Source organism: Onychomys torridus, chromosome X (assembly GCF_903995425.1).
Source record: "Onychomys torridus chromosome X, mOncTor1.1, whole genome shotgun sequence".
NCBI lineage: Eukaryota > Metazoa > Chordata > Mammalia > Rodentia > Cricetidae > Onychomys > Onychomys torridus.
Window position 1 is genome coordinate 85,558,675 of NC_050466.1, and position 25,097 is coordinate 85,583,771.

The 25,097-nt window shown below is 36.6% G+C and overlaps 1 protein-coding gene across 1 annotated transcript in view; it reads right to left on the reverse strand.

The window, feature by feature from the left end:
- The window catches only part of LOC118573673 (heat shock factor protein 3-like), a 57,429-nt gene that overhangs the window by 30,031 nt on the left and 2,301 nt on the right, over nucleotides 1–25,097 (reverse strand). Inside the window, exon 2 of the mRNA XM_036173960.1 lies at nucleotides 17,809–17,917. Within this exon, the coding sequence (XP_036029853.1) occupies nucleotides 17,809–17,917 (109 nt within the window). The remainder of the gene's footprint in view (nucleotides 1–17,808; nucleotides 17,918–25,097) is intronic.

The window sequence follows — 25,097 nt, forward strand, 5'->3', positions numbered from 1 at the left end:
GTGACTCTAAAGTCTAAATAAATAAGGATGGGTTACATATATATTTATATATAATATTCAAGCCTCACTTTAACCAACAGATTCCAATCTTTCCAACCACTGAATCAATTCAAAGATGCCACAATATCTTATGTATTTCCAAATGGGGATAACACTACATGATCTGAGATTTATCTCCTTTTGGTGCAACGTAAATCATTTGGAAAAATACTGAAAAAGAAAACAATATGAAAAAGGAAGAAAAAATATATGGAATAAAAAAAAAGCAAAACTAAAACAGAATTGCTAAAAACAATCCTGACTAATAAAAGGATTGCTGGAGGTATCACCATCACAGATTTCAAGTTGTACTACAGAGCTATAGTAATTAAAACAGCATAGGGTTGTACAGAAACAGACTTGTTGATCAATGGAATTGAATTGAAGACCTAGACAAAAATCTACACATGTGCAGGCACCTGCTTTCTTGATAAATAAACCAAAAATAGACATTGGAAAAAAAAAAGGCATCTTCAACAAATGTTACTGGTAAAACTGGATGTCTTCATGTGAAAAAAGGTTTAAATGAATCCCCAGGGGAGTCTTGGCCCTCGAGGAGATGGGAATGGAGGGGAGGGGATGGGGGGAAGGTGGGGGTGGGTGCGGGAGAGGGGAGGACAGGGGAACCCATGGCTGATGTGTAAAAATTAAAACACAATATAATAAAAAAATTTTAAAAAGGTAAATAGATCCATATCTATCACCCTCCACAAAACTCAAGTCCAAGTGGATCAAAGACGTCAACATAAAACCAGACACACTGAATGTGATAGAAGAGAAAGTGGGGAACAGCAAAGGACACTATCAATAGGACAAAACAGCAGCCTACAGAATGGAAAAAGTTTTTTTTTTTCCAGTTCCACTTGCAAATATATAAAGAACTCAAGAAACTAGGTATCAAAAATCCAAATAATCCAATTAAAAGGTGGTTACAGATGTAAATGGAAAGTTCTCAATAGAGGAGTCTCAAATGGCTGAGAAACAAAGAAATGTTCAACATTCTTAGCCAGTAGGGAAATGCAAATCTAATTTATCTTGAGATTCCATCTTACACTTCTCAGAATGTCTAAGATCAATAATAAAACTGATAGCTCATGCTGGCGAGAATGTGGAACTAGGGGAGCACTGCTCCATTGCTGGTGGGATTACAAACTGGTACAGCCGCTTTGGAAATCAATATTACAGTTTCTCAGAAAGATGAAAATCAATCAACTACAAGATCCAGTTATACAACTCTTGGACATATACTTAAAGGACACTTGATCTTACTACAAGGACAGTTGCTTAACCATGTCCATTGTTGCTCTATTCATAACAGCCAGAAACTGGAAACAACCTAGATGCTCCCCAATAGAAGAATGGATAAAGAAAATGTGGCACACTTACACAATGGAGTATATTCAACTGCTAAAAATTGATATCATAAATTTTTCAGGATGGAACTAGAAAAAATAATCCCAAGTGAGATAATCCAGACCCAGAAAGATAAATATGGAATGTATTCACTTATATGTGGATATTAGTCATTAAGTAAATGAAAACTGAGCTAAAATCCATATACCCAGAGAAGTTAGGTATAAAGAAAGGGACTAGCTACAATATAGGGATCTTTCTATGGGGCAAAAATAGAACAGATTTTGTGGGTGGACTGGGTATGGGGGGCTGGAATGGGAGGATTATATGGGGAGTGTGAGCAGAGATAGGGTTGAGGGAGGGAATGCAGGGAGAGGCAGCTGGATTTGAGGGGCATTTGAGGAGTGGTGTGAAAACCCAGTGCAGAGGAAGCTTCTTAAAATATATGAAGGTGATCTATTAGGAGTATTTAAATAATTCATTAAATATGATTCATTAGAAGTATCCAAATAATGAGGGAGATGGAGTCCAGACTGGCCATATCTTGTCACCAAATGAAGCTTCCAGTGCCGAGACTTGGTTACACCCAATTGAGTTGTTGGCCAAAGGGGTTCCATGGAAATTCCCAAACAACCTGGGCTGTTGATAAGATAATAGGTTGGCAAGCTGATGGCAAGGCCCCATTGATGAAGACGACAATACAACTCATTGAACATGGAGATGTTGACCTAGTGCCTATGTACCTTCACCCTTAGGTTATAGTGTCTGGTGTGGGAAGGTACTCTGCAAGCTACCAAAAGAGAAATATAAACACCAACCCAGCTTTGATCTATAGTCTGTCCTACCTGTACGATATGCTAGGGCAATGGTGGCACAAACCAAGGTCTGATTTGACTTAAGGCCTGCTCCATGAGATGTAACACATACCCTACACTGCTTGGGTGACTGGAAACCAGAGACTAGATACCCCAGGGACATAGGGTAAAACCAAATACTACTGATATAAAAAAGTAACAAAAATTGATTACTAATAATATTCTGCTATACTCATAGATCAGTGCCTTCCTAAGCCAGCGTCAGAGAAACTTCCTCCTGCAGCAGATGGGAACAAATATGAGACCAAAAGCCAGGCATTAAGCAGAGAGAAAGGTCTTGCAACATACAGCTCTAAATGGAATATTTCCATCAAATCCCTCTCCTCAGAGCTCAGAAAACCCATTGTAAAAAGATTGAAAGAGTTAAGAACCAGAGGAGATGGAGGACATAAGGAGACAAAGGACCTCTATATTAGTGGAGCAAAGCTCATATTAGCTCACAGGGCACCAAGTCCTCTGTGGATATATTATAGCTTTCAGTTTAGTATTTTTATTGGACTCCTGAGTGTGTGAATGTGTGATCTCTGATTCTTGTGCCTTCTCTTGGGCCTCTTTTTCTTATGTGCCTTGTCCAACTTCAATATGATAGTTTTTTTTAAATGTTATTATGTTTTATTTTGTCATGTTTGCTTGTTGCCTCTTAGAAGCCTGCTCTCTTCTAATAAGAGAAAGAAAGAGAGTGCATCTGTATGGGAGGAGTAGAAGGAGCGGAAACTGTAGTCAAGATATATTGTATGACAAAAAATATTTTTAATAAGAGGGAGAAATACATAAATAAGTAAATTAACAATTTTTAAGAAGAAAAAGGAAGTCAAACTAAAGGATATGGAGATATGACAAACTAGGCCATCTAATCCAAAGCAATAACAGCAATTAACAAAATAAATATATAAAATATCTGAATAAAGATTTCTCAAAAGAACAATGTGTGTGTGTGTGTGTGTGTGTGTATAAAAGTCCCTGGCTAGACAAAGAAATCTTGGGAAAAAAAGGATAATGCTGGAATGACTATCATATCTCTTCTCAGGTGATAATGCAGATGAACAGTAGTTAAAACAGCATAGCACTGGCAGGAAATTGGGCCAATAGAATAGAATTGAAGATCCAGATACATGTCCATGTAATTATTACTGCCTTGTTTTCTACAAAAATGCCAAAAATACTCTAATCACTGGAGGAAAGACATATTCTTCCACAAATGGTCTAGGGAAACTCAGTGTCCACATATAGAATGAAATTAGACCCATTTCTAGCACCCTGCCCAAAAGTCAACTTGAAGTAGATCAAAGATATTAATGCTAAATCTAACTCCTTCAAGTAAAGTTAAGATGCACTGTAAATGGAACTCCATTGTTTCAACAGCATTTTACAGATTGAATAAAACTGCAATCAGAATCCCCATGAATTAATGCCAACAATAGGCAAATGGAACACTGTGAAACTAAAAAGCTTCTTTATATTTTGATATTATATCCTGCAACTTTGTGGAAAGTGCAGTAAGTTCTAGGAATTTTCTGGCAGAGTCCTTGGCATCTTGTATAGTATCATATCATCTCCAAACAGTGACAATTTGACTGCTTCTTTTCCTATTTGTATCCTTTTGTTTCAATTCTCTTGTTTTATGCTCTAGCTAGAACTTTGAGCACTATTTTAAACAGGAGTAAAGATAGTTAGCTGTGTTTTGTTCCTGATTTTAATAAGGTTGATTCAAGTTTTTCTCCATTTAAAGGTGATGTTGGCTGTGAATTTGTTATATATTGAGGAATGTTCCCTCCAGTTTTATTTCCTCTAGAACTTTCGCCATGAAAAGGACTTTGGATTTTTGTCAAAGGCCTTTTGACCTCTATTGAAATAAGCATGAGATTTCTGTCTTTAACACATTTGCCAATTTGAATATTTTTTGCAGTGTTAGGGAATGACCTGTAGATGTCTGCTAGGTCCATTTGGTCTCTGATATTTAACTCTGATATTTTCCTTTCTTTTTATTTTCTTTTTGGATGTCCTGTCCATTGGTGAATGCAAGGTACTAAAGTCATCTACTCTTACTATGCTGATGTTACTCTGGTGCTTAGTATCTACCAGTGTTTCTCTTTGTTCTAAAATATTCCTTTCAATAATCTTTGTAAGGCTTGAATGGTGGTCATACATGCGTTGAGTCTTTTTTATCATGGAATATTTTTGATTCCTCATCAATTATGATTAAATTTGTCTGAGTCAAGTAATCTGTTGGAAATATGTCCTTTACAAGTACTTCTTGAATGGTTACAGAGAGTTCTGAGGTGGGGGCAGTGATCTGGGCAACTTTAGTGATTCACAAAGGTGAAGAGCTCAGAGAAGGAGATCTCTTTCTCAGAGAGTCTAGGAGGTAGGAAGGAATGGGGCCTAACTTGAGGTGAGAGGGTGTGGGATCCCAAGATACTTTCTCTACTCTTTCTTATTGTAGTATTGAAATTCTAAGCTAAAGCAATAAGACAAAAGAAACAAATGAAAGAAGACATAAATATGAAAGTAAAAGGTACACTTATCCTTATTTACAGATGATATAATTCTATGCATAAGATACAGTAAATATTCCACCCACCCAGAACTTGAACAGGTGAACACTTTCAGCCAAATGGCAAGGTAAAAAACTAACCCAATGCTATAATTCTGTACAAAAGACATGGTAAACATTCCACTCAAAACTGAACTGATAAACACTTTTATCAAAATGGCAGGATACAAATCTAAACCACACTTTGGTAGTACTCCTATATACCTATAACAAATATGCTAAATAAATTAGAGAAACAATCTCATTCACAATTGTGACAAAGCCCTGCCCCAATCCTGAAATAGACCTAACCAGGGTAAAGACTTGTATTTGAAAATTTGAAAATACTCAAGATAAAAGGAAAGAAGACACTAAAAGATGTAAATACCTTTCATACTCATGGATTAGAAGAATAAATACTGTGAAAATGGCCATTATATCAAATGCTATTTACAGAATGCAATCCCTATCAAGATTCTATTATAATTCTTCATGGAAGTGGAAAAAGTTCTTAAAACTGATTTTAGTGCCCATAAGACCTCAGATAAAGAAAACAACACTTACCAAAAGAGTAATGATGAAGGTACTGCTATACCTAACTTTAAGTAATAATACACAGAAGCAGTAACAAAACCATCATAGTCCTGGGACAAAGACAAATCAATGGAAAAATAACAGAAGATCCAGATAGATCTTTTTATTTAGAATAAAACCCACAAAATCTAGACAACCAGTGTTGTCTAACTTGAAAATTAATTCATATAAACAATAAATGTACTTGTGCATGAATGCAGATAGATAGAATTCAAAATATGAATGTATATGAGTGACTGCATACATCAAACTCTATGTTTGTGAATATGCAGCTATCTGCATAGAGAGAATCTGAATACTTGCCCAGGAGGGGGACCACATAGAGACAGGCTCTGCATCTGCATCCATTCAAGTGAGAACATACAGAAAACTCTTGCCTTGAGCCCAGACTAGAGATCACAAATAGACAGATTTTGCATCTGAAGTCAAGTAAGTGATCACTTAGAAACTAATGTTGTACACTGTCCAGTTGTCTTTCCTTTACTGCCTTCATTTTTTTATATTTATTTATCATGTATGTTCATGCATTCTATATCATATATGTGGAGGTCGGAAGACAGCTTGAGGGAGTTCTCTCTCCACCATGTAGATTCCAGGAGCTGAATTCAGGTGACCAGGTTTGGGGACACATACCTTTATTTACCAAATCACAGGCAAGTTGACTTGCCTTCACTTTTATACTTATTTGAAATGTAACTTCAATTGTGTGAGCTAGCTTTGTCCTGTCCTACTCTTTCTCTTTCCTCAACCTCACTTTCTTTCTATTCTTTCCTCCACTCTCTTTTCCTTCCCTACTCTTCTTTCCTTTTCTTGTTTATTCTCTCCCTCTTTTTTGTGAAAGTTTTTTTATTTTTATTTTTTGTGTATGAGTATCTTGCCCATGTGTAGGTTTATGTCCATTTGTGAGCAGTGCCCAAGAAGGCCAGAAGAGGGAGTCAGAATCCCCTAGGACTAGAATTAGAAACAGTTGTCAGTCACTCTGTGGGCACTAGGAACCAAACAAGGATTATCTAGAAGAGCAGTCAGTGTTTAATGTCTGAGCCATTTCTCCAGTAAACTCGACCTCTTTCTTTATTGCTTGCTTGCTTGCTTGCTTTCCTTTAGGGTTGTCTTTGAGGCTGAAGGCATCTTTCTGCCTTGGCCTCTCAAGTCCTGAAATTGTTGTCTGCATTTCTTTTCCTTTCTGGTTTTATTGTATCTTCAGGCAGTGCTTTCTTATGTACTACCATTATTTGCTCATTTCTATTTTCATTTTCCCCTTCCATTCTTTTTCTTTTTCTGTTGCTGAATTTCTGGGGTACTGTGGTTTCTCTATCCGAGAGCCCAGATAACCTGATACCAGCATTTCTGTCTGTGTCCACGAGTCTATGTGCTTGTCTTTATTACTCTACTGTTCCAGTCAAGTCCAATCCTAGAGCCATGCTGGACATGGCAGGAAAACAGCTCTGATGAGCAGATACCAGGAACAGAAAAGCGTTTGTGGAAGGTAAGCATTTGATGTAAAGAAAATATGATTAAGAAAGTCATTGATATAGGAAAGTGTGGCCCAGAGACTGTTGTTAATCCTTTTGTTTGTTTGTAATCCTGTTGTTATTAATTGACTATCATATTAAAATATTGTGTAAATCTATTTTTATATTTTTCAAAGTATTTAAGATGAATTTGGTGTCTTTTTGATGCTTTAAATTTAGTTAATAATGAAAAGAATGGAAGCAAAACATATAAGCAAAGTAATTAATTATGTTAATTTTATAGAAACAAGTGAATATCAGCATACATAGTATCACTATACAATAATATTTATACACTCATAAAGTATAATGTGTAATGTGTCATATTATGTTAGGATAGTAATCATTGAATTTCTGTTTTTGATATAATTGACTGTAATGTTATGAATGAAACATGTGAATAATTGTATTAGTGTGTAATAATGAATATACTATTTAATCTTAAACCAGGAATGAGTCACCAGAAATGTATGACATGTGTTAGGGACACACTACATTTCCAATAGGCAACACTACTCTGACATTCTCCAGAGGAACTGAAATATGAGTAGAGAGGAAATGATCAAGTTTTTGTGGAAGAGAATGTCCCAAAGACTCTTGTCATGACCCCCAGGATAATTAGATCATTTCTCCCTTCCCTTTCCTCCCTCCAGCCCCGTTCATATTTACCCCTTCTTTTCCTCCCAAATTCATGGCCTTGTTTTCTTGAGCTGTTGTTGGTACATATATTTAAATGCACAGATATATAAATAAAACCTGCTGAGTCTGCTTACTACTGCTTGTGTGTATGTGATTTCCAGGTTGACCACTTGGTATTGGGCTCAACTATTAAGGGGCTCAACTATGGGGAAGACTATTTCTTCTACTTAAACATGAGGGGTCAGAATGATCAAATTGCAGGAGGGACAGAGAGGGAGAGCAATGAAAGAAATATCTTGATAGAGGGGGCCATTATGGGGTTAGGGTGAAACCTCGTGCCATGACCCCAGCTAAGACTCTTGGTAATAGTGGGGAGGGTGCCTGCACTGGCCTTCGTCTGTAATCAGATTGGTGAATACTCTAATTGTCATCATAGAACCTTCATCCAGTAACTGATGGAAGCAGATGCAGAGATCCACAGCCAAGCATTGGCCCGAGCTCCTGGAGTCTAGTCGAAGAGAGGGAGGAAGAGTTGTACAAGACAGGGGGGTCAAGATCATGATGGGGAAACCCACAGAGACAGCTGGCCTGAGCTTGTGGGAGCTCAGAGACCCTATACCCATAGCTAGTGAGCCTGCATGGGACCAACTTAGGTCCTCTGTATGTGAGTGACAGTTGTGTAGCTTGGTCTGTTTGTGGGGCCTCTAACAGTGGAACCAGAATCTGTCCCTAGCACAAGAGCTGGCTTTTTGGACCCTATCCCCTATGGTGAGATGCCTTGCACAGCCTTGATGCAGGGGGAGGAGCTTATTCCTTTAGCAACTTGATATGCCATGTGTTGTTGACTGCCATGGGAGATCTTACCCTTTCTGAGGAGTGGATGGGGGTAGTGGGAAGGAGATTAGGGAAGGGAATGGGAGAAGAGGAGGGAGGGGATACTGTGGTTGGTACGTAAAATAAATTTTTAAAATTTAATAATAAAAAATAACATACAATGCAATATATGCATGTTAAATTGGAAGAATCATATTCAGGGGAGTAATTAAGTATAAACCTCCATTACACAAACAACCATATTACTCTGCTAGAAATTTAGTAGAGCAACATGAACCCAAGACATTTGTAGACCTAGTATGAAGTGATAGTGAGTTCTGGGGCTGCTAAAATCTATCCGAGCCTTCAATGCCATGGCATAGATACCAATGGGAAAATTATATTTGAATAGGAGTCATTTGTCTCCCTAATAAAGCTTGTAAAATTCTTGAAAAGAGTAATTATCCTGTAAAGTGGAAATAGGTACATATATTTCCAATCACTTTCTTGGGAGATCCTTTCCCAATCTATAATTTCTATTTTGGTAAAGGCAAAGGATACTGTTTCTGCTTCTCAAACCAGAAAAATGGCTAGGAAATACCTAAAAATATTCATTTTTCTCAGCAATTTTGGAAATGTAAATCATAACAACTTTGAGATTTCATCTTACCCCAGTTATAATGGCAAAGATCAACAAAGCAACTAACAACACATGCTGGAGCAGGTTTGAGAAAAAGGGAACACTTGTTTACTCTTGGTGGGATTGCAAGCTGGTGCAGACACTCTAGAAATTGGTGTGTGGAATTCTTACAAGGCTAAAAGTTGATGAGCCATATGACCCAGCTATACCATTCCTGTGTCATATGTCCAAAGGACTCAACATCCTATTCCACAGGTATTTGCTCAGCTGATGTTATATTCACAATAGCTAGGAAACAGAAGCAGCCTGAATGTCCTTTAACCAATGAATGGATCATGAAAATGTGTTCTATATGCTATGGAATATTATTCAACTGTAAAAGAAATGACCCCATAAACTTTTCAGGTAAATGGACTAAACTAGAAAACATTATATTGAGTGTGGTAACCCAGACCAAGAAAACTAAATATCGCTTGTTCTCTCTCATCTCAGGTTTTTAGCACCAAATCTTGAGATGAGAGCACAGATCTTGGAATAAGTTCAAAGACCAGGAAAGAAAAAAGGAACCATTGCTAGTGTGGTGGTGGGAGAGAAAGGGGAATAGCAAGGTATATGTGCTTGACTGGGGAAATGGGAAAATACTGGCTCTAAATAGGAATTTGGAGGGAGATAAATAAGAGAGTAAAACAACAGCAAAGATATATGGCATAATACAAGTCATAAGGAATCATACTACTAACTCTCTACCTTCAAAAAGTCATGTAAGCCTTTAGGCTTAAAATGCTCCCTCCAAGAGCCAAAACCTATCTATCAAAAACCCTAACAGCAGATGGCAGGGTCCCTCTTTTGAGTTGTTTGTCAGGGTTATCCAAGAGGCTCCCAGAAAGTTACAGGCTATTGCTATTGAGCCTGGCCACCCCTTATATGTGGAAGTTAATTCTCTATTGCTGAAAACCCCATACATTTTGGGCCCAGAGGACTTTGAGTTGAAACTCACCTGAATGCCTCAGGGAGGCCTGAGGACTGGCTTTCATGGTACCAGAAGGTAAAATGGAAGCTTCCAAAACAGGAAACCAACATCACAAGATTATGAGGTCTATTAACTATAAAGACCAAAATGGTACATTAACCCTATGGGTACAGTAGTAGCAAGCACAGCTTGGCAATAACCAACAGTTCTCTAATTGGACTGAAGACCCTCTCAACAAGAGGAAAATCATGCCTGACACTGGAAATCTAGCAAACTAGACAGGGCTAGTGAAGTCATGGATCTTGAGGGAAAATCTATAACTACCACTCTACTAAACTAAAGCAATCTCTAATTACATACTAAATATCTGTCCTCATTCCCTCAGATAAGTGTGCTCCTCACTTCTCATCAAGGAAACTTCTCTTTACAACAGATAGAAATCATTATGGAAAACCACAACCAATCAAAATGCAGAGTTATGGAGTGCATTCCCAATGGACATATCTATAAAACACCCTGAACCCAAGTTTCAGGGAACATTACAGAAGAAGTGGCAGAAAGCTGTAAAAGATAGAAGAGCCAGGTGGTGGTGGTGCATCCCTTTAATCTCAGCACTCGGGAGGCAGAGGCAGGGAGATCTCTGTGAGTTTGAGGCCAGCCTGGGATACAGAGTGAGTTCCAGGAAAGGTGCAAAGCTATATAGAGAAACCTTGTAAAAAAAAAAAAAATAGAGGAACACAGGGTTTGCTGTGAAAAATCCTGCTTCCTACAGTTGTTTGGCCCAAACTGTTTGGGAGGCACCCAGGCAGGGGGATCAGGATCCATCTTTGGTGTATGGGCAAGCTTTTGGAAATCCAGTGTCTCTGGTGTGGCACCTTGCACAGTCTTGGTGCAGTGGGAAGTGGCTTGGACCTGCCTAGGCTCAGTGTGACAGGCTCTGCTGACTCCCCATGGGAGACCTTGATTTGGGGGATGTGGGGATGTGTTGTTGGGAGGCAGGGCTTGGGAGTGGGAGGAGGGAGGAGGTGGGATCTGTGGGTGGTATGTGGAGTGAGTGGAAAATTTCTTAATAAAGAAAAATTAAAAAAAAAGAAAATTGTGCTTCCTAGTAATGTCAGAATCTACACCTGTATTCTCAGCAACATGACTACCTACATATGAACTAAACAAGGTTAGCAACAATAGACATTCTAAGGTAGATGAGCAAAAGCTCAGAAGGCTTCAAGCCTACAAAAAGAATTATAGGCAATTGAGAAATGTTGAGAGCAGGGGGGATACTCATCCCTAGGGAAGAGCACCTATTTGGTTATCCAATACCAAATAATTAACCCTGAAGAAATATATAAGAATACACAAATATTCATACACATGTTTTCATATATGTGTGAATTATGAATATGAATGTTATCAATATAACATTATATAGACTGAGCAGGTTGGATCTATGTATATAGGGATATGTATGTATATACATATATGTATATATCAACAATTAGTGAAAAAAGAGCCCATGAATTTGAATGGAAGAAAGGCTGAGTATATAGGACAGTTTGGAGGGAGAAAAGGGAAGGGGGAAATGATGTAATTATAATCTCAAAATAATTAAAAATATTTAAGAGAAAAAATAAAATGCCCAATAAATACTTTAAAGGTATTTAATATCCTTAGCTATCAGGGAAATGAAGATTAAAATGGCTTTAAGCCTGGAAGGAGGGGACTGGACCTGCCTGTACTGAATCCACCAGGTTTAAATGAATCCCCAGGGGAGTCTTGGCCCTGGAGGAGATGGGAATAGATGGCTGATGTCTAAAATTAAAACACAAATATAATAATAATAATAAAATCCCAAACCAAAAAAAAAAGAAACTTCTGTTTAAGTTATCTATGTGTAAAAAAAAAAGATTCTGTCTCATCAGACAGAATGGCCATCATCAGCAATGCAATTAGCAATAAATGATAGTGTAGATGTGGGGAAAAGGGAGAACTTATAGATTGTTTTTAGGAGTGTAGTGTAAACTACTGCAGCCACTTTGAAAATTGAGCTGATGGTTTCTAAAAAAAAAATAAAGTAAGGGACTCAAAAATACTGAAGTAACAATCATGGCATCTGCATGGATTTGTGCTAAGTCCTTTGCATATATGTTATGGTTGTGTAGCTTGGTGTTCTTGTGGGACTCCTGGTAGTAGAAGTGGAGTGTGTATCTGACTCTTTTGCCTATTCATGAGACCCCTTTCCTCCTACTGGGTTGTCTTGTCCAGCCTTTATATGAAGGTATGTGCCTAGTCTTATTGTAACTTGTTACATCCTTGGGAAGCTTGCCTTTTTCTGAAGGGAAATGGAGGAGCAGTAGATCTGGGGTGGGGTGGGGGGGTGAGTGGAGGTGGAGGAAGGAAACTGGGAGGTATTGATGGAGGGGAAACCGTGGTCAGGAAATATTGTATGAGAAAAGAATAAAACTAAAACCAAAACATAAACCCTGAAGTTATATCTACCACATGACCCAGCTATATCACTAAAGGGTATACACTGAAATACTCTGTTCCTTACTACTGGGATACTTACACATCTGTCTTCATTGCTGTTTTAATTATAATAATTCATTTCTAATTATTAATTAATCAAACTATATGTTCATCAGCTGATGAATGGGTAAAGAAAATGTAGTAGACATACACAATAGAATTTCTCCACTACAAAGAAAAATAAAATAAAATTTGCAGGTAAATGGGTAGAACTGGACTGCATTCTACTGAGTGAAATTACCCAGTCCCAGAAAGACAAACACCACATTGTTTCCCTCAAATGTGGATCCAGGTAAAATGAAAGTAAAAGAGAATATTAGAGCCAGAAAGGGTCAAAGAAGTTGGGTAGAGAAATTGGGGAAAAGGGATGGGGGAAAGATTAACCAAATAATGAGCATATGAAAATGCTATATGGAAACCTATAATCTTGCATGCAAGTAAAAAATGTAATAAGAGGCTACAGTTGAACATATATGATCTGAAAAAAAATTAGGTTGATACTGAGGGTTAAAGCCTTAAGTGGGAATGGGGGTAGAGATGGGGAAAATGAGGGAGTGGAGTGGAAGAATAGCCAAATCTACAGATGTAAAATCCCACTAATTTGTAAGCTAATTAAATGTATTGTTTTGTAAAAGAGTATAATAAACAGTTACCCTTCATGAGTGGACAATGCTGCCCCCAGAAGACATGGGTTATTAAACTAAAATCTCAGTACCAGGCATAGTTTACTTTCCTATGAATTATTGGTCTGGGAGACCCCATGCACCCAAAAGAGCAAAGACTATTGTCATTGCTCTTGGTTGCCCACCATAACTAGATGTGAAGACCTACTGCTGAAGACACCACACATTTTGTTTGTAAGACATAGAGAAATTAGTCTCAAACTGACGAGGAAACTTTCTATTAATCAACCTTCCCAGTTCCAGGAGGTGCTATTCAGGCTGCTGGAAGAGAAAAGGCATGGATCATCTTAATCTAGTCTTGAACTCTGCATCCTACAATATTGACATGTCAACAAGATGTGCCTAGTTATGCATGACTATTATGTGGGCAAACAACTTGGAAATTTGAGATCATTTCCAAAAGAGGGAAGTCGTGCCTGGTACTATAAACCTAATCAGTAGTTCATGTCTGGGGAGGTCACTGCCCCTATGGAAAAACTCTATTGTTGTCATTTTGCTAAGTGGTCATGTTATCAAACTGCCATCATCTAACTATGTCTGTTTATACCTATAGATTAGTGTTGCTTTCAATTTGATCAGAGAACCTTCTTTTCCTTCTTTTCTCACATTTGCATTGATTAATCTAGAGACTCATAACTCATCAAAGTGATAAGAAAGAGTGACCATGAGTTCACAGCCATCAATCAGCATCTATATAAACCTCTACTAGCCAAAGCTCAGAGGAGAGAGAGAAAGAAGGAGAGAAGAGGCTATTAAAGCCAGAGGATGGAGAGAAGGGCTGTAAAATGTTTTGGACATGACATGGATGTTGCACAAAAGAAGGAACAGAAGCTGTGGTTAACTGCACAAGACTTGCAGAAGATCAAGAAAGTTAAAAGTCCATCATTAATGAAGGAAGGATTTTGGTATCCCACCCCTAGCAGTTGATAGCTACTGAGAAGAGAAAGTCACTTGGGGGATTGGCCATTGGTAAGTTTATCATGCTCCACTGAATGACCCCACACCCATGTTCATATAGGCAGCAGTAATAAGATTCAATATGTTAGGGAAAAGTACGTGAATGAATTTGTGGGGTGGAGTTGGAGATAGGCAGTAAAGGTGGCTATGATCAATATTAATTTTAAAAAGGAAAGTAAAATGTTCATACATATGAGTCAGTGCACAGATAAATCAAGCTGGAACTGAGCTAGAAGCTTCCTCTGATTTTGCTAGTTTTCCTAGTGTCAGAAGGTGCTATGTAGGGTGTTGGGGCCACATGAGCTCCAATAATGTTCTGCGTGGCAAGATGTGCCCATTAGTGCAAAGGTGTCATGACAACTATGGGAATAAGCAACCTTTCTTTTATTTTTATGAATATGTGGCTGACTCCACAGAAGGGACCTCATGCTTGGTACTGTTTATCTGATCAAGAGCCCTCGACTGAGTAGGTCCTATGCCTTAGAGAAGTTGTTACTGCTGTTTTGTTAAAGGGAGATCATATCAAACTGCCTTTTATAATGTACGTTTGTATCCAGAGATTAGTGTTATTCTCAGCCTTCATAACAGAAGCTTCTTTTGTAATGGGAGGCACTTAGTGCACAGACTCACAACTGTTGAAAGTGCAGAAAATAAGTGATTACAGAATGATCTACCCTACATGGGGTACCCATTATTACCTGATCCATGGCTCAGGTAACATCACTGAAGAGGAGGCACAAAGAATGCAAGAGCCAAACATTGAAGCAGAATGCTAAGAAACAGCATCTTCTGGAATGGACACGGCCATTACACTCATAAGCTCACTACAGCCGTGCTTACCAGGACAAAACTTGCATTACCATATCAGCATGCAAAGGAGACGGGCTCACAAAACCTAACATGTCACTGAAGGACTATGGGTGGGGATGTAGATGTCAGTTTCTTCAGTGTTGTTGCCACTTAATAAGTTGTCCTTGCTCAAGTAAATAACCTCTTACCTATACTTGGGCAAGAAATTCTAATTTATATTGAGTGGATTACAGATATTAAAACCCATCAGAAGATTTATTGGGAAGAAGTAGTATTTCCATGGGAGAGGTAGAAGCATGAAAAATGGTAATGGGTATGAAAATGATCCTTTAAAAGTCAGTACATATGTGTATGGAATTGTCTAAGAATAAAAAGAGACACTTCTGATTTTTCAAGAAAGAAGGAGCAGAATAAAAGAAAGAGAGGAGAGAGAGGAGGGGCTGAAAAAAATAAAGCTGTACAGCAAGTAGTCAAATCAACTTTGAAGAAAACAAAACTGGAGGAATCACAGTATCAAGCTTTAAAATGTGAACAGCTAACACAATGGGATAAAAATATTTGTCAACTCTACTTTACATGGAGGTTAATATATAAATATAAAAATAACTTAAAAATCAAAAACTATCTCTTAATAGATGAGCCAATTAACTGAAGATACAGTCATCAAAGGAAAAATACAAATGGCCAATAAATGTTCTGTAAAGTGCTCTATATCCTTAACTATTAGGAAAATGCAAATTAAAACTACTTTGAGACTCTATCTTCATAGTTGAAGTATCATCTATAAATCAGATGAAAACAAATGCTGACACTGTTTATAAGAGTGAACACTTGTGTAGCCACTATAGAAATTTATGTGGAAGTTTCTCAAAAGGTAAGTAAGACATATTTAGTGCATAATTCAGCATTCCTGGGCAAATACATATCTATATTTATTGCCACTCTATTCATAACAGCAAGGAAAAATAAATTCAACCTAGATTTCTACCAACACACAAATGGAAAAAGAAAACATGACATATGACATATACACAATGAAATTTTACTCAGTCATAAGGAAAAATAAAATTTGTAGAAAAATGAATAGAACTGGAAAATATTATTATTAATTATTGTTAATATTATTATTAAATGAAATAATTCAGGCTCTGAAAGCAAAATACTGCATGTTCCCACTATGAGTGATCCTGGCTTCTGATTCTTTTTTGTATATTGGAGGGAATGAGGATAGAACACCTGCAAGAGCTGACGAAAGTAAAAAGACTTAAGAGAATAGATTCTTTCCTTTGTAAGTATGAAAATAAATCATGTCGGTAGTTAAAGTAAAATTGCTTACATAGTAATGCCATAATGCTGAAAGATGAAGAGAATCAATAGGGCAAAATAACTACATATATTAACTTGAGAGTTAATAAAGAAATCTTTATATTTACTTCTTACTATGCCTACAGCTATGGTTGGTATATTTAAAATATTTTAAGTGAAATTTTGTGTGTTGTTAATAAACATGAAGTTTCTGTGCTTGTTACTGTGGATAATTTAAAACACCACATCATAAACTATTTCTCACAGTTAGGCCTTGAATGTAGGCAGTGATTGGTCAGTGAATGCACCAAAGAGGAAGTCATTGGTTAATTACAAAGTCCATTCAGTACGGCCATGGAAGCTTTTGCCCTAATTGTGATGAAGTGAGGAGAGACTGGGAATAACAATTGTAAACATCAAGTCAGTCCCTCATAAAAAATTTTACTGCCAAAAAGAAATCTGATAGTATTTTAAAGATATTTATAACAATAGTACACAACTTTTACTATAAAATAATAAATGTTCATTAAGAAAATTTTGAGAGAAATAAAAACAAATAACTTTTTTAAAGTGTCTAAATACCTTAATAATGGTATTACATAAAATGATAGCACATTTTAAATATGGGCAATGTTTAAAAAACACTAGATTAAAAGTATTAAAGACACAAATTTTAAGCACCATTGCTTTCATAAATATACTTTGTTTGTTTATAACTTTTGTTCTTACAATTTTCCATACTAATAACACAAAAAAATGGTGTTGAAAATATCAGGCCTAGGAACAGTATAATTCATATTTGTGATGTGCAAGATTTTCAGAACTTTAAAGATTAGAAATAGGAAAACTAAAATATATTTAATGAAGGTAACAAATTGCCTAGCTGTACAATCTGGATCAAGTAAACTTAATTTCTTTAGTTGTCATTCACCAGCACCAGCACAGTAAGATTAAACTAGATAAATCTTTAGTCCCATTCAGCTGTATGATTCTGAACTAAAAAAATTAAATCAGATCTTTCCAGAAAGGAAATTTTTATCTTTGAAAACTTCAGTGGTTCAAAGGAGAATGGCCACCATAGGTGCATATATTTGAATACTTGGTCCCTAGTTGGTAAAACAGTTTGGAAAGGATTAGAAGATGTGGCCTTTTTGGAAGAGGTGTGTCACTGGGGTAGGTAGGCTTTGGGCATTCAAAGGCCCACACCATTACCAGTTGGCTCTCTCTGTCTTGTGGTTGTGTTTCAGTATGTGTGCTCTCTCTCAGCCTCTGCTCCAGTGCCATGCTGCTATGATCTCACCATGATGATCATGCACTCTACACCCCAGGAACTATAAAGTCCAAATTAAATGCTTTCTATTATAAGTTGCCTTGGTCATTGTGTTTTATCACATCAACAGAAAAGTAAGAAAGAACTTCAATCAATAGAAAAAGCTATGCAGAATTTAAACAATACACTATATTAAGAACTTCCACTCAACTTGGACTTATATTTATGCATTGAAAATAAAACGGATATTTTCATGACAAATGTTAGTACTTGTACAATTAAATCATACTTACACATGTTGAGCTGTCGTATAAAGCTGGATATTTTGTTATGCTTGAAGTATTTTGGCAGTATTTCGTTGGAAAAGTTTTCTTCATTCACAATCTCAAAGCTGTGACCATCCTTATAATAAAGAAAGGTCAAAACAGTCATTAAAAAAAAAGTAAGGTTTCACTCAAGTAACAATTCAAAATAATGCCTTACGAACCCCAAACCTGTGAAAATTTAATGTCCAAATTAAAAACTTCTTCACACTGGAAGTATAGCTCACTAGTTGAGTATGTTCATAGCATGCATAAGGATATGGTTTCAATACTTTATCATGGAGGAAAATATATCACAAAGATATAGATAATGAGCAAAAGACATACCATGAAGGAAAATGTAATGGATTGACCATGAAAGCTTGTCAATCTCACAAATTAAATGTAAACAGGCAAAATAAGGTGTGGTAGAGCATATCTGTATATTCCAGCACTTGGAAAGCATAAAGCAGGAAGACTGAGGGCTTAAAGTCAGTCTGGATGATACAAGGAAACTTTATTTTCACAGACTTGGGCAAAAAAAATGCATGAAGTAGTAATACAAAGAATTAGCCTAGCTAGGCATGGTGACCCATGCCTTTAATCTCAGAAACTGGGAGGCAGAGGCAGGCAGAGCTCTGTGAGCTTGAGGCCAGCCTGATCTATAAAGCGAGTTCCAGGACAGCCAGGACTGTTACACAGAGAAACCCTGTCTGGAAAAAACAAAACAAAGGCAAAAACAACAACAACAACAACAACAACAAAAGAATTAGCAAATTTTAATGTTTAGTGTTAGTTGTCACCTAGACAAAATACAGAATCACCTGGAAGATGGACTACTAATCATGCCTATAGGGGATTAAATTGACTGTGCTAATTGGTGTGGGAAGACCCCTCTTATCTGCAGGTAGGACCATTCCCTGAGCCAGGGAGCCTGGACTATACAAGTGGAGAGAAGGTGCTGAGAAGCATGTTACATTCACTCCTTACTCTCTGCTTCTTTATTGTGGATGCAATGAAACTAGTTTCTTCAAGATCTGGCCACTGTGACTTCCTCCATCATAATGGACTGTGATTTTGCACTATGCATTGAAATAAACACTTTCCCCCTTAAGCAACCTGGGTCAAGATATTTTATCACAGCAACAGAAAACTAAGAGACCAATTATGTTTTCAAGAAAAGTTTTCAAAATTTAAATTACAACAATGAGATATAATCTTTTGCCTATCAAATTGACAAAGACTAAAGAAAATATTAATCTTCAGTGTTTGCAAATTAGCAGGAGTACAGATAAACAGGTTATCATACTGTCAGAATTTAAATTGTCTTAATATTGCTGACAGTAAGTATTCAAAGTCCCCAACACTCAGGCTTTGGCTTACAAATTCTAATTCCAGATTGTATAGAAAATAATTACTGATATGTGATAAGATTTAATAATGAGCAGTTACATAAGTACTTGTACATAATATTGAAAATTGTAAACTACCATAATACTAATACAATAACTAAATCTACACAAATGAATATTATACAGTAAGGAAAATGAAGCTATATAAGTAAGAAAATCCTCATGATATATTTCAAGTGAAAAAGGCAAATTTTCAAAGGGTGTAAAAAGCATCATTTCATAAATGATAGAGGTATGTGATAATAATACAGATCAATGACAGACTACCTAAATTTGATCCTTAGCATCCCTGCTCCCCCCAAAAGATATTTAGACATACAAAACAATATTACATAAGCTGATAATAGTAGTTATCTATTGATGGCATTATAACCACTTTATTTACTTTCCAAAGAGTAGACTGCAACAAAAAGTATTTTAAAGTAGGCAAAGGTGATAATATTCTTATATGCTGCTCATTCTCTTAAATTATAAATTTAAACTTAAATTAAATTATAAAATAATGAAGTAACTTCAATGTCATTTTTTAAAAACTTGATTCTGTACTTCAACTAAGAATTAGAAAAAAAACATTAGATTCCACAGATAGTTTTGTTCTTTAGAGGTTTCATAGCTCATTATAAACCCCCAAACCACCAAGATAGTGTGTGTGTGTGTGGGGGGTATGTGTATGTTTATAGGTGTATGTGCCTGTGTATGCATGCATGTGCTTCTGGAATGTAGAGGAGGACATCAGGTGCCTTGCTCCATTTCTCTACCTCATTCCCTTGAGCCAAGATTTCTTACTGAACCTGGTACTAGGTAGGTAGACAAAAGCCCCTGTATTACACACACACACACACACATACACACACACACACACACACACACACACACACACACACATTTTTACCTGAATTTTAGGATCTGAACTCAGGTCCTCTGCTTGTGCACCAACCGCTTTTACCCACTGAGTCATTTCTCTGGCCCTGGAGCCAAGGATTTCCATTTATTCTAGTCTAGCCATTAGCAGGGTCTCTGAGTCACTTTAATAAAAGGTATGCATATTTTAGGAGGATGGGGTTATCTTTACTTGGTGCTGCTTCTCAAGATTATTAATAAACTAACTTATTGTAAGAGCAGAATCTATACCACCTTAGCTTTCCCCAGAACTAGCTGGCCTTTAGAGATTAATACAGAAAGTCAGGCAATAGCTGCAAAATACCACATTATTATATTTCTTGATCAACCCTTTGTGATGACACAAAAACTAACTCAATTGAAAGGAGTCAAGAAGTTTAAAATGTTCTAGAGAAGTACATTAACTATAAACTGGGTGAGAGGTGTCTGATTAATTAGAGGCTTGACAATGATACACAATGAAAGGAAAGAAAATGTAATGATATATGTTTCAACCACATTGTTTATTTTGCTCCATCTTTAGCTTTTTGAGAATAAAATAGTGAGTATTGAAAAATAATGTATATATCAGAAAGCTCATGGTGACATTAAACAGGAATAAGGAAGGGCTATCAAGAGGAGGCTTGGAAAATAAGGCAGCGCAGTAAGAGAGGGGGATAAATAAGAAAAATATTATAAGGACATGTATTAAAATGTCATAATTAGACCCATTACTTTGTATGATAACTTAAAAATAATTCAAATAGAAAACACAGATAATTAGCTGAGAGTATTATCACATATGTAATTTAGCAGTCAGGAGGCAGAAACAGGACCACAAGTTTAAGAGCAATGTCGCTACACAATAAGATCCTACTGAGCAAAAAATAGGGGTGTCTGGAAATTAGCTCAGTGGCAGGAGTTTGTCCAGCATCACAAGGTCCTAAATTTGATCTGTAGAATTAGAAAAATTAGAAAGTAATAATTTACATTTTGTGATCAGAACTATATCAGTTGGCAAATGAAAAAGAGAAAAACACCCATATTAATTTCTTTCCTATAGAAGAGGAGAAAATAGAATCTAATCAGGAGGTTGCTAACATAAAGCACCATATTAAATATCCTCTACATAATAGATGGACACTCTGGCTTTCTAAAAATGATCAAAGTGAAACTTGGCAGACAAAGCTTCTATTGATCTTTAAGTCTGATACACTAAAGGACTTTGGGCTCATTATTATCTTACCTAGTAATTTAATAACCATCTAAGACTTATCACTTACAAATGATGGATAGAATTGATCTTATGTTTTCAGATAAGAAAAATGAACTGCAAGAGCTAATTTCATTGAACACACATTAAAGACAAAGGGACCTTGATTCTTGTTGGCTGGAGACACTGCTTTGCCTTATTGGGGAATCTTTTCATGTTGTATGTGAGCTGTAATGAAGTTAGAATTAAAGGTGATAATGTAGCAATATGGAGTACCGAATGTAAAAAATGAGATACACACATATATGAATATGTATGCATTTAGTACTCCATAGTGTTGTCTTATCAGCAAATTGTAAACATCTATCTATCTATCTATCTATCTGTCTATCTGTCTGTCTGTCTATCTATCTATCTATCTATCTATCAGTACACACGCTATATGTGTGTGTATGTGCGTGTGTGTATATATGTGTGTTTCTTTTCTGTGACTGTGATAAAACACTATGACCAAGATAACTTACAGAAGGGAGAATTTATTAGTGCTTAAGAGACCACCAGGGCAAGAAGGCATGGAAGCTGTAGCACCATGAAAAGAGATACCATTCTCAAGCACAAGCTTCAGACAGAAAGAATGAGAACTGGAAGTCAGTAAGACTATGAAACCTCAAAGCCTGTCTCTAAGGACATACTTCTTCCAGGAATGCTGAGTCTCCTAAACCGCTGACTAGGAACCAAATGTCCTATGGGGGATATTTCTCATTCAAACAACCACACATAGGGAGTATACAGGAAAGGTTAAGACTTCACCAAAGGCAGTGATTGATTATGCATCTCACATAGCACGGTTAATAAGAATGGTCCCACCACTAAAATGGGTATGTTGTTAGAAAAGTCACCTTCTGAATGTTCTCTTAGGACACTACACAAGCAACTGAGATTTGGAGCTGAATGAAAGTATTATTGAAACAGGATGGCCTACATTTAAATATGATTTCACATTGGAGAATGACTGTGAATGGACAGAGGTTTATAATTCAGGAATGAAAAAATGTCTAAAATTGTGGTGATGAATGTACTACTTTACAAACATGTTAACAAAACTTTAAATTATATTTTTTGAGTAAAATGAACAATATTTCTTAGTAAAACTGTTATTTAAAAATTGATTCAATCTCAGTGTTGCTAAGATGTAGGAAAATTATCATTCTCTTTTGTTTTGTACTTCTATATTCATTATAAAAAACGGTATTTGGGGCTAGAAACTAGCTCAGCAGTTAAGAGCAGTTACTTTTCTTGCAGAGGACCCAAAATTGTTTCTCAGCACCCACATCAGAGAGTTCATGACCACCTGTAACTCCTGTTTCAGGGGATTGAAACCTTCCCCTGGCCTCCATGGGAACTCATATTCACATGGTACATGCACGTGTGCATATGCACGTGTGTGCACACACACATACACACATATCACATACATATAATTAAAAAATAAAATACAATAGTTGAAAAACAGTGCTAGAGTGTCCACTATCCTAATTGAAGATTTACAGTATATGTCATCTTCAAAAATCTATAAATGTTTTTCTGGCCCACTGTGCAATGGCCTAGTAAAATCACCATCACAAACAAATTTTATCCATCTTTAATATTCAAAAAAGAGCTTTCATTCTATACATAAACAAGCAAATATTCTGTTTTGGTAGCATTGTATGTAAAAGTAAGTTTTATATATCTAAAGAACAAGATATATACAGTATTGTAGCAGTTTTCTTTGGTTCTTTTTATAATATTATTTTTGCAGTATTAACTTCTTATACATTTTAACTTCTTTGATTTTCTATTTGAGAGTGTTAGTGATTTTGATTTCTGTTTCTCATTTGTTTTTTTTCCTTATAAAACATTGGTGAAGGAGATTTTATTTTACCTAGTCAGAACAGTTAATGTCAAGAAAACAACTGACAATAAATGCTGATTAGGATGTAGAGAAGGGGGATACCTCATTTACTATTGATGAGATTGCAAACTGGTGCAGTAACTCTCAAATCAGTGTAGATAATCTTCAAAATCTTATGACCCAGTTATACCACTGTTCCACATGTGCCCAAAGGACTAGACTTCTCACTCCAGCAGATACTTGCTCAGCCATATTCATAGCTCTTTATTCACAATAACTAAGAAACGGAAACAACTAAAATGTCCTTCACCTGATGGATGAATGATGGAAATGGGATATATATATATATATATATATATTTCAGCTACAAAGAAAAAATGGATTCAAGAAATTTTCAGATTTATATATGAAATTAAAGGAGTATACTGAGTGAGGTAACCCAGACCCAGAAAGACAAATGCTGAATGTTTTTGCTTATTTACGGGTCCTAATTCTTAACCCATAGATATATTGTATCACTTCTGGTATCTACAAATACCAAGAAAGTAAAAAGGGGAGGGGGAGGCTCTATGGAGAGGAATAGTAGGACATGGGTGCTATGAAAGGGAGAACAGGAGGGGAGACTTGGTCTGGAGGGGAAAAGTAACACGAAATACGTTTGAAAAGGAGATGGGGAGCCAAATTATCTTGTGGTTACATAAAATTAGATAATATGTTCATATACGTATATTATATACATATATGTATAGTTTAATTGAAATTATGTCAGTTGGGGTGATAGTATTCGCTCAAAGCCAGAGACTATCTAGCAAAAACTCCAGTTCAAGGCATGGGAAACCTGCTTTCAAGTTGTTTATATGGGAAATTCCAAGTGACTACCAAAAAAATATAGTTATTGCTGTTGCTCTTGGTTGCCTCTCAGAGGTTGAAGATACATCCCTATTGCTGACAACAACACACACTTAGGACACAGGACTCAGAATATTTGAGCTGGATCTAACCTGAAAATCTCCTTCTTGCTGTCTAACTTCCATAGTACCAGGAAGTATTATGTGATTGCCCAAGGGAAGGAAGTAGTCAACAGACCTATCCAGGTATAATGTCTATAATCACAACAATGAGCAAAATGCCTCATTTGAAAAGTACAATATTGGCACTTATATTCTGGGAGTAACCAACAGCCATCTAATTGAACATAAGGTCCACTCAGTAGGAAGGAATTCATATCTGGCACAGTAAACTTAACCAATTAACCATGGTTAGAAGTCATGGACCCTAGAGAAGAACCTATTGCCACTTTACTAAACCAGTATAATTCTTAACTGCATTCTAAATACTTATCCTTACAAATAAGTGTAACTCCTACTTCTTATCAAAGAAACTGAAACATAGGTCCCCTATTATCACATATGGCCAATTGTTTTGTTTGTTTGTTTGTTTGTTTCCAGGGACCAGTTTACTAATACCTCTGTGCCATATTACCCCACCATCCAATGTTGATCCCCATCTGGCTTCAATCAGACCCTCAGGAAATATGTCCAGTCTAGCCAATCAGGGTCTTACCTGCCCATAAGCAGAAACTGTTCTTGCTATTTTCAGTCAAACACACCCCTGACACAGCAGACAGACCCCTGACACTGCAAACAGACCCCTGACACTGCAACCACAGTTACTGACCAAATGTCATGAACCAGTCATAAAATGATTCCTGTACCAGTAAGGGTCTATACTCAATCACTTCAAAGTATACTTAACCACAGCTACAATTCCCCCAATCCTGCTGAAAAGGAGCCTGCAAGCTTCTCTCAGGGTTGCCATTGGCCACTGTGTCAGATGGTTGACTCCTGCATGCTGGAATTTTTCATTAAATGCTCTTGCTGAT